Consider the following 18,490-nt stretch of genomic DNA (forward strand, 5'->3'; position numbering starts at 1 on the left):
TCTGATCTGCTGGAAGTGTTTGAAACCAATAAAAACACATCTTTTTCAATCTAGTGATTGGGTATGAAATGTGGACATATTTTTATGATCTGAAAAAAAGAATTAGGCTATGGAATGGCATCACACCTCTCCAAGGCCTTAAAAGCTGGTGATTGTTTTTTGAGATGAGGTCATTCACCTAGAATATTTGGAATGTGGCCATGTAAGTGCAACATTTTGGCATGGTAATATGGACCTGAGCAAGTAGTGCATTGAGACATGCAAGAAGCTTAGAAAACCTATTAGAAGGAACAGACGAGACAACAATCTTGAAAAGATTCCCATTCACCATGATAATGGGCAACCACACACACCTTTGATAACAAATTAGTTGATTGGGAATTTGGGCTAGTCAGTGGTCCCGCATTCACCACCTTTACCCATCAATGTGTCTTAAAGATCTAGCATCTGCAAATTTGACAGCTGATGGCAGCGAGTGATACTAGTACTGCTCACTACTGCCATTACATGTATGCCTATTCATTACATGTAGTCTCCTGGCAGTGGTTCCCTGCCATAAGAAAGCAGTAAATGCAGTGTAACCTCGACGCCAGTGTGTGAATATGTTGTGACAGGTTTGTATTGTATGTTATGCCAGACTGTATTTAGCCTTGTAGTTTTTATTTTTTAAAGACCAACATGTTTACTTGTTTGTCCAATGAAACTGGAGAATTTAATTTCAATTAAAAAAAATAAAATTATTATTACCTCTAGAAGATATGCTCCAAGGTACATCACAGAGTAATAAGGAGCATTATAAAGTCTTGTTTCTTTGTCTTCCAAGAAGCTTTTATTGTTGGTAAAGACATGTGTGATTTGACCCTTTAGGTTTTGTGCATCGCACAGCATTGCTTGACCAGCTGTAAGAACTCTGTAAAGAAATAGTGACAAGTTTTAGACTAATATACATTAAATTTAAACATTTTCTATTGCATCAGTACATAATTGATTATGGTGTAGTTTAGTAGAACAGGGAGGAGTAAAATCTCATCAGCTGTCTGTGTCCAGCTAGGTAGATACCCTTTACTTTACTGTCCTGCAACACAATAGGAAATCTAAAGTGAAGGGAAATCCCTCTCTTAAGCTACCATCACCAGAACATTTGCACCCATTGAAAGATTTACAGTGGGCATCAGGACAAATAAAGGGGGTAGGTATTCCCATCAGGAACTACTAAAAATCTTTTACATCCCTCCATGCACATCTAAACGACATTACAAACAACAGTAAAAAAAAATGAACCCCTGCCACACTGCTACGCAACAGAGAATACAGTGTAATACAAACACAGAAGCAGTGAAGCAGCTAGCATTTTCAGAATGGGACCATTGCTGTCTTTGTATTACTCTCAGGATAAGTTACCTTAAACAAAAATGTATAACTTGGTTCAAGTTCAGTCATTGCCATTTTTTCAGACTGAATGAAGCACTGCTTTTACACTACATTTATACTTGCAGAAAAACTTTGAGAACATAAGAATCTATTCCTTTTAACAACGTAAACCATGTGGGTGTCAACATACAGTAGGTTTTTACCCCAATATCTCTACTTTTTACAACATAACCCTCTGTGACTATGTAACCCTTTTGCACACTTCTACACCCAAAAAACCTTGTGGTCATGTACCTCTTCTTAAAATCCCCTTTTATGTCCCTATATCTCTCTACATCATTTCCTGTATGTACAGCCCAGGAGCCTCATACTAACCGTGAACTATAGCAGTGGAAGTGTTATTACCTGGGTTTGCATTGCTGCTTCAGGGCCTGAGCAACTTAAAATCATTGAATCAACCATAAATTGTGTTTAGTTTTAGAATGCGGTTGATGGGAATATGAGACCGACTGTTTGAATTGTTCAACCAGAAATGGATCTTTTATTTTTTTAATGATCCCTAGCAGGATAGCAAACCCATCAAGGAATCAGTGGGGATTTGAAATTGGCAGGAAGTAAAACCCACAAACGTCTTGCAACTGATGAAATTTCATGATGAGCTAGAGAGTCAGGGAGTGGTCAGTAGTCATCCAAAACAGCTACAGGAAGATATTGGAGCTCATGGGGAAGACAGCAACATCTACTTACTTTTTCAGAAACATCCACTTACTTTTTCACATTTTTTGTATATCACTTTTATCTGTAGACACTGTTTAAATAACAGTGTAATGTTTGGATGTTCAAATACACAAAAAAATGAAATACATATACAAAGCTCAAAATGCAAATACAATGTAAACCTATATGTTGGGGATGGCTTGTGATAATATAAAATAATATTAAAAAAACACATGATTACATTTTCTTTAGAAACATGACAGAGGGTGGCTTAACCAAATCCATAAAATGAAGTGGTCCTTTATCTGCTGTCTTTAACAGAGGGGAATCGCATCCTACCTCAGAAAAGACTCCCTTTCTTTATCAGCATCCTCAATGAGAAGGACCACTTTCCATCTGCTGAAGGCCCCTAGAGCACGAGTGTGTGTCAGGTGTTCGCGCCATCTTTTTGGTGCAGATTGCATCTGAGGTGAATAATGGGCGTCTCTTTCCATTTTATATCCCCATTCGTAAGTCGTTTCATCAAGCCATCTGCCGCTTTCTGCACTGTTAATTACGTACGCTTTAGTCAGTACCCACTTTCCTGGAAAGTAAATTAACTGTGAGCCAAAAAGATTGTGGGTACAAATAGTAAATAAAAGGATGATCAGCACAGCAATTAAATCCCAGCCTTTTTTCCATGCTAGTTAAAAACTACGTGCCCCCAGAAAATTCCTTGAAGGCTTTCATGTCACTGTCAATCATAAGGAAGCCCTAATGAATTATAAGCAAACGATACAGTTTTTTATAATGCAAAATGTTTGTATGTGTAAATTTTAAGAATTAAAAACACACTACCATGTATCTTTTTTTTTAGTTTTTAGTTTGTTTTTTTTAAGGCATAAAGTAAAGTGCACTGTATGAAACCAGGGAATTGTGTTTTTTAAAGTTTTTTTTCATAAACAAAGTGTTCAACAGTATGTATTTACCTTAAAATGTTAATAAATTATTTAAAGCAGATATAAAAAATCTGGGTGATATTTAGTTTGCCAAAGCGCTGTGTACCGAAAACAATAAAAAATATTATATTAAAATAAAATATTGTTTTTATCATTGTTACATATCAGTTAAACTGATCTCTCTTCACTTGCTTTGGCCCAGCTTCCTGAATGACAACAGTGGCCCATGCCTGTGAAAAATGTGTCAGAATGGCCAGAAGCACATGTGATGTGACAACCCAGGCAGGCAGTTATGAGAAAGTTGTCACCCCGTGACAGATTGTGCCCTAATAAAGTCCTTTATGGCGGGATCACTAGATGATATTTTAATGAAAATTGAAGAGTAAAAATTATTTTTGAATTAAACAGGTTATTGTTTATAGTTAAATTTATTGTTTGAGTTTACATGCACTTGAGGAATCTAGCCAAGACAATTTACATTGCAAATGGTTAGTACAGCTTACATGAATGTATGATTCAGAATTTAAAAAGCTTGCTGTAAATTTACATTTCACAGTAACCATTTCTGCAGTGCCTTATGTGCTTTGGTGCTGATAACTTCTGAAAAAAAAAAATCACAAAGTGCAAAGGATACTGAACCAGATAAGTTTTTCATAATATCATTTTATGATATTTGTGTGTGATTGGGGCAAATTATATTGTATTGTGGGACAAATTTGAAATATAAAGAAAAGTAAGAAGTATTGAATTGTTTCTAAATGATAATGCTACCCTGGCAAACTGTTATTATATATTGGTCAAATATTAATTAACAATTTCCAATATTAGGCCATTGGGTAAAACAACTGTCACATCTAATAGGGTAACCCTATTCTGTGCACTCAATAAATTTTGTAATGCACCCATTCCTTCTTCTCCATTGTAAGGTGGTCTACACCAGCGGTTGCCAACCGGTGGTCCGCGGCTCTGGCCGGTGCACACCCGAGTGGGGTCAGGGTAAGGATACACCGGCCAGAGCCGCGGACTACGTCCCCATGCAAATCCCTGGCTCAGGGAAATGTGCGAACTGTGTTTCACTACACCCAGGCTCAGATCTGCGATGGCAGAGTGGGTGGGGTTTTGGTGTTATGACGTCACTATGGGGAGGTTCTTCCCCTTTGATTGACAACCAGCTCCCCGCGCATGCAAAGTCAGGAGCCGGTAATTTTAGTGATTTGCGGGATCTAAAAGGTTGGCGACTGCTGGTCTACACGGAACATAGCTCATATTATGACCTGTAAGCACTATTCCATAAATGAATTAACTATGAGCACAAGCTGTCGTCACATAGGCTGGGCCAAGGGCACAAATCCCAGCAACCCTTTATTACAGTGGAAACCATGCGTCTACATCAGGAGGGCTACACAGGAAGTAGGTGGCAAGTTACAGTCAAGCACTTTTTACAACAAGGTTTTACATGTTTAAAATTTAATTCCAAAGTCAATACTTATATTTTACAAAAATCTACTGGATTGTTTTAGGAAATTGGCCTATTCAATTTTGGGTTTAAAACCCAGAATGATTTCAAAACTGATGACACCTAATATAACTTAAGGGGCACTAACCTGAAGCACAGGCCGCCAGCCACTTTTCACTTCTGCAAGGGTTCTTTGCAATTAGGTGTGTACAGTTTTTGAATTTCTGAAAATGACAATGGTATTTATATTTTTTTCAAGCAGTTCCATTAGCATGTTAAAATAGCTGGATTTTGATAAAAATCAAAATACAATGTATAGTAAAAACAATTAGAAAGGACAGTATAATGTATAGATACAGATATACAGATACAGTAAAAGTCAAAGAACTTATCTGATTAAAAAAGCATCGTTTTTCAAAATTCTTACTTTTTTCAGTTTTTCCCTTCATTCTTTGTCCCAGAAACAAAAAGTTTGGCTCAAAGCAAATGTCTTTTCTTAAAGAGACTTTGTCAATGGTGATGGGGGACAAATCTCTGTATTTCTAGAGGTTGCATTGCAGCACCCTCCCAAAACCTTCCTGTGATGGCCGAATCTCAGGTCATTCTAACGCTCAGATTTTCCTGACATTGATGAAGCTTATCTGCTACCTCTTGAGTATTCCTAATGGAAAATAAGGCTTCCCATTAAAGTGCTCGCTCAAAGGGAATGTTGGGGTAGGGCTCTGCAGAAAGTTTCAATACACAGACATGTTAGAATTTTGCTGGTCAGAAGCCCCAGCATTCAGCAATAACAGGAAGGTTTGGGACACTCATGTAATGTAACTGCAGACACTTTTTGGTATGTATCCATATGCAACAAAACTAGTGTATCATATATATTGCAGCAGAACTCGTGTATTTTTTATATATGCTGTCCAGCTGGTCCATGACAAGATAGCACAGAGTATTCCTGCTATAGAGTATAAAATATAGCAATGGAAGCTGGCATGTGCACTCTACTGTACTACTGTAATGTAGGCAATTTATTTTGCAGGCCTATGAGGAGATATAAAAAAATTTAATGCTCCAAAATAACAATTTAATGTGAACCAATGCTGTCCCCTTGGTGCCAAGTACATGTTACACCTCCCAGCACTCGTACTATCACTTCTACCTGAGAAAATAACAAATTTCTGTAATAACCTTTTAGGTCACTCAACTCCACCCCAGAACTCTCAAAATCTCCTGTTGGGTGTGTGGACATTGATTACTCCAGTCTTCTTTTTTGAGGCTTTGTTGTTAATGGCATAACAAAGAAGTAGGATACAACTATATAGGTAATGTTATAAATAAATAAATTATGAATTAATTCTTGATGTGAACATGTAAACATGTGTGAGCTTTTTTTACCTGCGTATTATTGTCACTGTTCTGTGTATTATTACCTGTGTATTATTGTCACTTCGGAAAAGTATTAGAACACTGCTTGCAGAACTGCTGATTGTACAACCAGACTATACAGTGTATGTGTAACTTTAGATTGATTTCTGCTCTTCAGAAGAATGTAAAAATATGTTACTAAGCAAAATGATTTAACACATTTTAAATTACATGTAACCATTTTTAATAAATACATTAATGGTCTGAAAAATAGTTTACTTTTGACATAGCGTGACATTTTTTAAATGTTATAGTCTAATGATATAAAGTGTACTTACTTCACTATCAATAAACACACAGGGTAGCTTGCTGAGCATTCCAGTTAAGGAATCTTTTTCTGCATCTCTGAAACCAGTCAGCTGAACAATTACTTGTCTTCCGGGCACTTCCATCTGAAAGAGTAATAGGCCCTTCACACAACTAGATCAAGTAGGGTTTGACTGTGCACAAAGAAGTAAGAGTAGTGTTTTTATCTTTAAATACCAATGTTTTCAGTATGTCACAGTAAGTCCAACCTAAGTGACTTCCAGGACTTAAATCTGGTCTATTCCTCAAAATCCCCCCCATCCCATTGGTGCATACAAGGGTTGAGGAATTCACAGAGGTCACTCTCAATTGTAATACAGTAATTGTAATAAATATAACACCCTTATCATACCTTTGTTTCACCAATTCCTCTTAAAAATATTGTGTGGAGGTGTGAAGAAATTACAAAACAATGTACTTATGATATGCAAACAATGGTTTTAAAAATAAATAAATAAATAAATAAATAATAAAATGGTCAGCATTTAGTGTAGTTCAATAATGATATTGTTTTTGATTACATTATTTTTTACCCCAGTGATCAATGGTTATATGTCTCTGCTCTTCACAATGTCAACATTTAATGCATGTACATATTTAGGTACCACAAATTGCATCAATGTAAAGGGCTTACGGAGATGTTATTCTTGTAATGAAGGGTCTACATCAGAGGTCGGCAACCTTTACTATCAAAAGAGCCATTTTGCCCTTCTTCCACTAAAGAAAAATGGTCTGGAGCTGCAAAAACACAGCTTATAAATGTTTAAAAGTTTTAATTTTACCTGTAACAATAACAGAATACAACAAACAGAAGTGCAGTGTGCATGTGTATGCCTACTTTGAAATAAATGAACCACCTGAGCGTTACACTGAGGTCTATATTTCTGTACCAAAAGCATTACAGGTCTAGTAGATATAATGAATATAAAAAATGTTTAAAACACACAATCATGTAAAAAAAAAAAAAAAAAAATACTTTTAATAAAATTAAAAGGAAAAACACAAAAATCAGCAATGTAAACAAATCATAAATACTGAAAATACTGAAAAAGCAATAACTCTGTATATTGTACAAACTCCTGTATCCAATCCAATACAAAATGAATGAATGAGTTTCAATTTGAATTTCCCGCACACGCGCCGACGTCATCGCGCACGCACGCACAAGAAGCCGGCCAGCTTTTTTTTTCCTCCGCCGGCCGGCTTCTTGTTTCAGAGATCACCCGGCGCTAGAACGAGAATGACGCGGGACGATCAGCGGGACCAGGTAAGAAGCCGGCCGGCAATTTGTGGTCCGTCGGCCGGCCAGCGGAACACACGATGCCGGCCGGCTTCTTACCGGTCCCGCTGGTATAGGAGAAGGCACCCGACGCTGGAGAGGGAGATCGACGGACGACGATCGACGGAGGACAACGCTGGAACACGAACACGACGCTGGATAAGCACAGGGGGACCGAGATTTTCCCTACATTAAAATCCCCACTTACCTGGGTAAGTGGCGATTTTAATGTACAGAAAATCTCGGGGTTAACCAAAAGAGCAACTTTTTTTAGCCCGTACCAAGGTCGGGATTAACGGTCGGGAGGTTAAACACTGAACTTTGCCCCTAGTGTCATGATTTATTTTCTGAATTTGTGCAGTATTGTATATATTTTACTGGATTTAATTTATTCATGATTAAAGGAATGAATAATCTTTCTTGTATATACTTTTATATTTTAAAGTCTAGCAATCATAATTCATTTTCCCCAAATTAATAGGTAATTTATTTGGTAATTGATAAATAGATAAGTAATTAAATGTATATAATCATTTTAATATAAAGTTGTGTAAATAAATATAAATCCTACATAAGTATGTATATCGAATATTTACACACAAATATGTATATCAAGTATTACATTCTAGGATTAAATCTTAAGAAACTTACATTTGAACAGGGTACATTTTTTTGATGAGCAGTTTTTTATGTTCGGACGATGGCCTAACAATGAAATTTTAGGGGTTGTTAGCCACAGGTGTCCCCCACTTGTACCTCTATTTTTGTTCACCTGAACTCCCCCACCCCCCTGTTCCTTAAAAATCGGGGTTAAGGTGCTAGAAGTCTCCAGCAATGTGTAACAGGGTAGATTTTTTTGATGGGCAGAGTTTTTTATGTTCTGACGATGGCGTAATAATGACATTTTAGAGGTGTTAGCCACAGGTGTCCCCCACCTGCACCTACATTTTTGGATTTGTACATCTCCCCGTTCCAGAAAAAGTGGGGTTTAATATCAGGAAGGGGACAGGGTAGTGTAGTATGACTTTTCTAGTTTCGTGACAGGTAGGTATGAATTTGGGGTTCGCACATCCTTGCTATGTAAGTCGCCCCGGGGGTCTATAATTTGTATGTTTAATTTTGGGCTTTTAGACACACTTACTTTTAAAACAAGAACCCTGATGTTCAATTTTAACTTGTTTTTATGCGCTACTGCCCCGCAATGGGCGCTGAAGATGTGTCGGGGGACGTTTCAAGTCCAAGGAAAATTAAGGGGGCGTTGAGGACCAGCCGCCGCCCCCTTGGGCAATACGCATGGGGATCAATCTCCCTGTTTTTAACATGGTTAATTTGTAAATATGTTCTGCCTACAAACTTATATACTTACATAGTGATTAATAATAAAAATATATATTTCATGATTATTCAAAAGTTATACCTTAAAAGTCCCTTTTGCTTTTCAAAAAAATGTTTGCTGATGAATTTGGGATATGGTACATTCAGCAGCAAAACAATCACCAATATTTAATTCAGTTCTGTCCTTTACCCACCTGGGCGTTACACTGATGTCTAGATTTCTGTTCCAAAAGCGTTACACTGTTTTTCATGAAATTTTGTTTTTTAAATTGTAGACCTGTAACTTACAGAAATATGTCCGAACAGGGTTCTAGTAGATATCATGAATAAAAAAAATGTTTGAAACACACAAACATAAAAAAAAAAAAAAAAAAAATACTTTTAATAAAATTAAATAAAAGACACAAAAAATCAGCTTAAACAAGAATACATAAATAAATGAAAAATACTGAAAATGCGATAATTCGGTATACTGTATAATAATATATTTTTCTAAAACACCTCCCTAGTGTCCGTCACATACCTATAGACAAAACCACATAAATATATTTTCTATTATTTTGTATTGGATTGGATACAGGACTTTGTATTCAATCCAATACAAAATGAGAACAAAATTCAAACTCTCATTATGTATTGGATTGAATACAAATTACTGTATCCAATCCAATACAAAATACATACTTTGTATTTATTTTTAATTGAAACTCATTCATTCATTTTGTATTGGATTGAATACAAACTCCTGTATCCAATCCAATACAAAATGAGAGTTTGAATTTACCAATTACATACTTTGTATTTATTTTGAATTATTTTGTATTGGATTGGATACAGGAGTTTGTATTCAATCCAATACAAAATGTGTTTGAATGAGTTTCAATTTGAATTTCCCCCACACGCGCCGACGTCATCGTACGCGCCGACGTACACGCTACGGAGGGAGAAGAAGCCGGAGAGGGCACCCGACGCTGGAGGACAACGCTGGAACACGACGATGGAGGATGACGCTGGAACACGACGCTAGATGATCGCAGCGGGACCGGGTAAGTGATCGATAAACCCGAACTTTTCGGGGTTATCGATAATTGTAATTATTTTAAACCCGAACCAAGGTCGGGGTTATCGCTCGGGTGGTTAAACATTCCTTCCTTCAGTGTGCAAATACCATGTACATTGCCAGACAGTTCTTATATTGAATATGTGATGACATACATCTATTTATTTCTGTTGCACAATGCAATTCAGACTGAAATTTTATTTCAGAAATAAATGTTTAGCTATGGCACAACACATAGCATAATAATTTATATATAGTTATATATCTAAGTTTAAATCTAAGCTTGAGCTACTGATTTCTGTAAACAGGCTTTTCAACAAAGCAGTTAAGAAGACTCTGGATAACTCTGGATGTAAAAAGGCGACAGGAGCTTCAATTGCTGCATAATTCTGTAAACAGAAAATGTTTTATACAGTTTGATATTTGCCTCAGTAAACACTGAAAAATAAAACTTTTAGTCATAACCTAAATAAAGAAAATATAGATCAATACAATGTGTCCCTATTTATTGTACAGTGCTGCCTATTATGTTGGCAGTATATAAATCCTGTTTATTAATATTATTATTTATAATAATAATAATAATAATAATAATAAAAATGTTCTAAATATTGCATAATTCATCATTCAATTTTTTTATATGCAAATGTAATTAAAATAAGTAAGACAACACTAACAAGTAAATAATCTGAGTGTTGGGCACAATAATCTGTCCTTTCCTGTGTTCTCAGGGTACATCAATGACTGCCTTCAGCAACTGGAGGTCTCCGCAGTCACACAGGTAGACTTTATCAGTATATTATGACCGTCCTAAAACTGAACATTTATTTTTTACAGGTTATTTAGTCTACAAAAAACATTTCCTTAATTTGCCAATTAGGGTTAATTAATTATTTTAGTTGGAAGCTTTTTTGAATAATAGCTCTAAAAACAGATAAATGAGTTAATATCTTCTTACTTTTAGGCAATCGAAAGTATTTTGATTGACACGTGCAAGCTTTAAATAAAGCACTAATTATTCCACTACTGTCAGGTTCATCAGAAAAATCAATTACTTTTAAAGTGATTTATGTGGAACTGTGAACTGTGCTAGAAAGTTCACTTTGAAGACGACATTGCAGATAGAAAGGAAAAATATGAGAGTGAAGCTTTTAATGTCAACCTTTTACAGATATCATTTTTCATTGAAGAAAGATGAGTGGCAACATTTTCCATGATTTTTTCCTTAAATTTTTTGAATAACAGTGGCAGAATGATATTTTTTTGTCCATGCTGGGTCAAAAAAATCATATATAGCATTAAGTATACAATGTATGAAACTTAACATCCAACCAGTTTACAGGAGTTTTATTTTCAAGCCCTTGTGTTAGTTTTACAAAGATATGAGAAGCTGGGACTATTTACCAAAATCCCCTCATTAAATGGTTGCCTATTAGTCACAGTCACACCCCACCACCCCCATTATAGCAAGAGAATAGAGAAGACAGCTTCCACCAATTACAAAGAAAAGGGACCTTTACAGGAGTCTTACAAAACCATCAGAGCAATTGTCTGTGATTCTGTGCAAAATATGTATTTAATTGGGTAGAATTGTTGGGTAAAAAGAAGCCATACAGAGTATCTACAATAAGTAAACATTTTCAATTATTGTAGTAAAGTTTAACACTGTTGTGTCAGTGAAAAAATATTGTTAAAACTGCTATTACTTGTAAAAGAGAGAAAAAAATACTCATATTGTCCAGTGCTGCCAAACACTAATGTATTCACTTGTTCTGATACTTTAACACTTATGTGGTCGTCCATCTCCTGTCACAGGTTCCTCCCTCTGACCCTATTATTATTATTGTTATTAATAAACAGTATTCATATAGCATCAACATATTAAGCAGCGTTGTACAAAAAATAGGGGTTGCAAACAAATTCGCACAGACTTGGTACCACTGGGTCCACTTTATCACTACTGAGGAATATTGCCGTTTGTTACGACCAACCCCCTAGATACCTGAGTATTCTGGGATGGATGCCTAATTGCATTCTGCCACTGTTTCAGAGATGTGATTGATTCTATAGCTGGTCAATGCCCACTTTAACCCCCCTCTCTCTCCCCCCCTTCCTTCTTCCCTTTCTTTTTTTTTTTATTCTTAACTCCTTTTTTTTAATTAGTTAATTTGTTTGTTCTTCTTTTCTTATAAAAAATGTTTTTGAAAACCTTAAGATATCATGGTTCCTGCTACTGATACAGCACAACGGGTTGGTTACAATGTTTGTATTTCTATGCGGTTGGCCGTTAAGCCACAAGCTTGAAGATATGTATTGTTAGAACCTAACCTCGCTGTATGTTTTTTTTTTAACTGTATGTTACGACCACTTTATTTTATTTTCTCTGTATGTACCTTGATATCTTTTAATAAAAATAATTTAAAAAAAAAATAGGGGTAGCAAACGACAGACTGATACGGACAGTGACACAGGAGAAGGAGAGCACCCTGCCCTGAAAAGCTTACAATCTAGGAGCTTATGTCACGCAAGTAACAGTGCTGCCATGAGAACAGAGGGAGTAGATCTTCACCTCAATATTCACCCCCTTATCCCATTTTTCATTTCCCATAGAGAAGATTCCATTTCCTGTAATTAACACTGTAGCCTTGCTGCCCACAGACAGCTTTTGGGCCTGTGTCTACTGCAGGGTTCTCCTCCGCCCCATTTAGTTACACCACCCAGCTGTTTTTGGGTGGATACTGATGCCTTAAGTACAGGGACTGCCACCCGCCTACAATTTTTTCCCACCCAGCTTAAAAAAATTTCTACGTTGAACACTGACTGGTATTTGTTTGGGTTAAAACTGCTTCTCTCTAGACAAGCACAAGAAATTGTAGGTGGGTGGCAGCCCCTGTATTGTGACCCAACTGTTCAGTAATCACTCAAAAACAGCCAGGTGGTCAACAAAAAGTTCCGGGTTGTGCGTCTGGCTAAAAGGGGCTGAGGAGAACACTGAAGTAAATGGAATACAAAAGCAGTTTGAAGAAGTTTAATGTAGCTTAGAAGGAATTCAAACGCAGACCAGAAGCGGTCATCTAGTGGTTAGTCTACATGGACTGCTTTTTAAAGACGTATAAATGCCCATACCACTTTTGAATGCATACAAGTATTTTAAAGCAAGCCTACAAAATTCCTATAAAAGCCCATACTGCTTCAATGGGGGTTTGTAAGAGTTTCTAGGAATTTAAAACAGGCATTTAAAAAGCTCGTAAATGCCTGTAAACTCTTGCATTTTTTTCAATGGGAGTGTTTTTAAATGCTTATAAATACTTACAAACACTTTCATTGATTTTAATGGAAGCATTTTTAAGTGTTTACAAGTAGTTAAAAATTTTAAAATGCACCAAGGATCGTTTTCTAAAACGCTCAAAAATGTGCCTCCTACTATCGCCCTGGTGAAGACTGGGCTATAGGAATGCATTGGAATTACAAACATTAGCTTTGAAAATTCTAAAGCAGGTTATTTATTGGGGAAAAAGTCCATGATGACTAAGGCTACACACGTTCATTAATTGATCCTTCACAATCCTTTCCAACAACAAAAGACTGAACGATGCACATTCGTCGCTTAAGGATCCAAGAACGATGAATGATGAGCACTTTACACGCAACACATTCGTTCGATACCAGCCCTAAAGCAGATCTCGGACAAGAATCATCTGACGTGTGTACGTAGCCTAAGCCTAAAGGTTCAAGTATCTGAGGTTCTCAGACAATATTGCCTGATATTTGTTGACTCAATAAAAGTGTCTGCAAGCCAGTTAGGCTAGTATCTTCCTCTCAATATAGAAACTGGACACTCCATTGAAACATGGTACAGAACAGGGACAAGAAGAAACAGTCTAGGTGTCTGGGAGTCACTGGTCCCAACATCTAGGCCTAAGTCTATTGTTGTAAAGATATTTTAGACTTATCCTTAATATGTACCTTTTATATTAAAACAAGGTCTGCTCCAGTGGTCTCTGAAAAATATCTTTTTTTCTTGGTCAAAATAAGTCATACACCCCATAAAAAAGAATCTTCAAGCATCACTTGCAGCTTTATTTTGTACTAAAAAAATACAGTTTCTCTACTACAATTACAATTGTTGCTCAGCTAATCCTGCAAGTCAATCTACACCGAACAAGGAGCTCATATCAACCCCTTGGCAGCTTCAGTTAAAATTAAAAGGCATACTTAACTGTAGAGACTGTCAAGTGTGGAAATAATATTTGTCCAGCTGGACAGCTTTCTTTTGTAGTGGCTAAATGAATGTTGAGATTCTGTCTTCCTGAAAGCTCCTGTGTCAGGAAAGTAATGTGGACTGTTTGTGGTTTGACAAGGATTATTAAAATCAGATGGAGAGAATGGAAGTGAATGTGAGCAAGCAAAATTGACAGTGACACTCTCTATTATTTTCAGCCAGGAATGATGGTTGTGGTGATATGATGATTTCTAAATGTTAGATTTTCTTTTAAGATTTGTTAACCAGCAAACAAAGTCAGATTCATTCTACTGAAATGTATTTTGTGATTTCATAGAAACAGATCAAGGGCCTTGTAACAAATGATTCTTTTCATTTTGGTTTGTTCCTCTGTTACTCTGCACTGACACGAATGGACTGCGTATGGCAGGGATAGTGTGACAGAAAAACTGGCAATAGACAAACAGTTTTCGGTTGCAAAAAATGCACATACATTTTTTTTTGGCTTTTTTTCTATACAGGGTAATAAAGATAACTATTTTTATGCTTTACCTAATCATCATCACTGCTTTGTCTGTTATGAGGGTGTATATATCAGAGAAGGTACAGTTATTTATGGAAGCTCAATTCCAGGCACATACTTATAAAGGACATATGTATATATGGAACCTTTGACTTTTTCAACAAATCTTAGCAAGCTAACATTAAATATTTATCAACACGTTGCCTGCAAAAAAAGATAAACTTGGAACAAAACACATGAAAAAAGTGCCTTTTATATTTATTCTACAAAAATTCCATATATGTATAGGTGTACTGTTGGAAAAAGGAATCCCTATAAGCTGGTAATGCCCAATTTAGATATCTTGTGTTCTCAGTGTTTAACATTTACTCCTTCATACAAAATTCCTGCAGTTGTAATATGTTTTAAGGATTTCACCTAAGGCCTGCCTTATATAAATCCCCTACAATATATTAACCGGATTCAAAAAAGGGCTTGGAATAGACAAGTAAATATTCCTGATTCTTTCTGATTGCACTTTAGATTTGTTAGTGTCAGGGAAAAGAACATGTGCTTACAATCAGTTCATCTGTCATGGAAAATCTTCCTGGTTTATCTCCTGCAATTCTTTTCACAGCAGGAATCTGATGGTGGCACAATTCCTGGTTATGGTACAGGACCCATGAGAAAGTGAATCGAAGTCAATGTAACCATTTCAGGTAGTTGTTTTTAAGCAAGAATATGCTCCAAGAAGTAATAACAGTGTGTCAAATCCACTAAGGCAGACGGGAAAGTCTAACTTTAGTTAAAGATTAATTTCCATTCAAACTTTTTGTCTTTTGTCAGATAGCTTCACATACTTATCATGTGCTCCTGGATATAATACAGAACTCATAGTTGGCTTGATGACTGCAGCTGCTCTGATCCTAAAGCAGCAATGTAACCCCAAATCATAACATTTCCATCAACAATTCCATGATTCCAAGCTGGCATGAGGTTCTTGTCCTGAAATGCTGTATTTGATTTGCACAAACATATCTACTATTACTACAAACAACAACTTTAAATTTAATCACAACATATTGGGTTTGATTGAATAAAGTTCTCAAATACTTGAGAAAATAGAATATCATGGGTGAAACTGGATATTTAGAAAACCTGGAATGGATGTTGTCAAAGTTAGCGAATGTTTTCAATCCTGGACCACATCCATTCCAGGTTTGCCTAATCACTGAGGTTCACATATTTAAGTGTATTTTCTCCAGTCTTGGAGATCTTTAAAAAATCCAACAAAAAGTCTATTGTTCCAGGAGGCCTGATCTTTGCTTATATGTTCAATGGCAAACTTTTATGGAAAAAAGTCTAGCTGTAATGTTCTTTTGGATAGCAAAGGCTTTTTCATAGAACATCTATCATATTTACATAGTTCATCAGGTTAAAAAAGACATCCAGTCCATCAAACAATAAACGTGCTACAAAAACTGCATGTTCTAAACACAATCCTATATGCACAGTTGAAAACCCCTTTTAGAGAACAGTAAATTTAGTCCAACAGGGAAATGAAATTCCTTCCTGATACCCTAAAGAAATGGAATATTCCTTGAACTAACAATCTCCGGTGTACATGCTCATAAAATGTATTGCACAGTTATGTTCAGTGCATCTAGAAATGCATTCAGTGTTTCCTGAATCTAAACACTCTATTAAATAGATTTAGCTTAGTTGATCTTTCTGTTGTGTCTGTTATCAGTTTAGATCTCCGGGGTCCCCAATTTGCACTTTCAATTCAGGACTCCTAGTTCCACTTTTCCCTGAAACAGCAACCCCAAACTTTTTACATTTGTGACCCCCATATCTTGAAATTCTTTGAACCTGGGGGGCTGAAATTGTAATAACTAGTATCTATGACGGTCCCCTGTACACCGTGAAAGTTACAGGTCATTGTGACATACAGTTTAGGAGATATGGAGGTTTGTACACACAGAGCTGTGAGGATGCAGAATGACATGCAGACTTTATACACAGTGGATATATTTCACAGGCAGATTTTTTTTAAACAGAAATCCGAGCTCGTGCTATGAGATGAGGGCGGGGCTGCCTGTGTCTCTTTCACATGAAGGCTGAACTGTGTGCTCACCTCTCATTGGCAGCAATCCTCTGAACGGATGACACACAGCACAGAGCAGCCTCACTGAGATCCGTGCATCCGAGGATCCGAGAGCTGCCGAGAGCTGGGCGGGGTATTCAAATCAGTCGGGCGGAGCAACCGGCTAAAAACCTCTGGGGAGAACTATGTATACATATACATATATACACACACACACACACACACACACACACATTTAAAAGGAAAAAAACTGCTTAAACACCCTCAGTAGGGTAATATGAAAAAAAACGTTCTTCTGGCTTCAGCTCCATCTCATCAATAGGTGGAATATGTATGCAATCTGAGCATAGTATCTACTTGACTCGACTTATACTTGACTTAAGTATGTCTCTACGCAATAACTTTACATTTTACAAAAAGAAGGTTTTCATGCTCAGACTGATTTGAAGTATCAGTAACATACTGTCACCAATCTACAAAAATCTCATTGTTGGTCAACTTATCCATTTTTGAAGTGGACAATCTCCATGTCATTTCTAAGTCAGACCACATTGGACGAGTTATCTGGTTGGTACCACGGGCTCTAAGATTCATCCCATAAAACCCGACCTTGCATCAGATCCATTTTTTGTGATTTTAGGACAATGTACTATGTAAATTCTACCTCACCCCCTTTCAGGAAGGGTCCTCTCCCCCTCCTGTGTAATTGTTTGTATCTGTTTGGTATTTGTAACTCCTATTTAAAGTACAGCGCTGTTTAATATGTTGGCGCCTATTAACCACCTGGCCGGCAAACCCGACCTTGGTTCGGGTCTATCGATTTTGCAAAAATCGATAAACCCGAACTTTTCTCACTGTCTAAATCCCCTCACTTACCTGGTCCCCGCTGCATTTTCAGTATTTTTGATTTATTTATGTATTCTTGTTTAAGCTGATTTTTGTGTATTTTATTTAATTTTATTAAAAGTATTTATTTTTTTTACATGATTGTGTGTTTCAAACATTTTTTATATTCATGATATCTACTAGACCCTTGTTCAGACTAATTTCTGTAAGTTACAGGTCTACAACTTAAAAATTCATGAAAAACAGTGTACCGCTTTTGGTACAGAAATCTAGACATCAGTGTAACGCCCAGGTGGTTAATACAGTTTATTATTATTATTATTATTATTATTATTAATAATAGCTTGGTTCAGATGCCATCTACTTTATTTAAAGAAAAAAGTCACGGCTGTGAATGTCATGTAAAACTCCTTGATAAAATGATGATATTTAACTAATCACCTTCATCTACAATCACTGCATCACAAAAAATAAATATTGTCTGCTACTTGGTCTAGTCCATGTGTCCTATACTAAATCAAGTATGCCGAATCCAAATCTGAAGTCTAATTCTGCCTAAGACGTCAGGATCTTAAGTTATTTAAGCGTATAGACACAATTGGCTACATTCTTTCGTTACGCAATTACAAACGTAGTTTTATGTTGCAACAACATATACAATTACACATAATTCACCTGAGTCCTTGATCAACACACATGTACACTTCAGAAGTGTTTCAGGCACTTGCTTTTGCGTCTCTCGTTGAAGAAACCGGCAGTAGTCGCCCATCATGTTGGGGTTGCAACGGCCTTGATATCTTGTTTCCTTAAATGAAATGTCCTTGTGGGAAGAAGTCCAGATGGGAATGTAGGAAATGAAACTGATGGTATGCCGTTAGCAGGTTGTACACGAGTTAGGCATGGTTTTCAGCTCGCTGGTTGCCCAGAAAGTT

At 36.5% G+C, this 18,490-nt stretch overlaps 1 protein-coding gene across 3 annotated transcripts in view; it reads right to left on the reverse strand.

Annotated features, from left to right (window-relative positions):
• SLF1 (SMC5-SMC6 complex localization factor 1) overlaps nt 1-18,490 on the reverse strand; it is a 65,052-nt gene that overhangs the window by 42,800 nt on the left and 3,762 nt on the right. For all 3 annotated transcript variants that reach the window (XM_072416154.1, XM_072416153.1, XM_072416155.1), the window contains exons 2-5: nt 6,180-6,293; nt 4,631-4,706; nt 2,428-2,671; nt 748-910 (exon numbers count right to left, since the gene is read on the reverse strand). In XM_072416154.1, coding sequence (XP_072272255.1) covers nt 748-910; nt 2,428-2,671; nt 4,631-4,706; nt 6,180-6,293 — 597 coding nt within the window. The remainder of the gene's footprint in view (nt 1-747; nt 911-2,427; nt 2,672-4,630; nt 4,707-6,179; nt 6,294-18,490) is intronic.

The sequence above is a fragment of the Pyxicephalus adspersus genome, chromosome 6, assembly GCF_032062135.1.
Source record: "Pyxicephalus adspersus chromosome 6, UCB_Pads_2.0, whole genome shotgun sequence".
NCBI classification, from domain to species: Eukaryota; Metazoa; Chordata; class Amphibia; order Anura; family Pyxicephalidae; genus Pyxicephalus; species Pyxicephalus adspersus.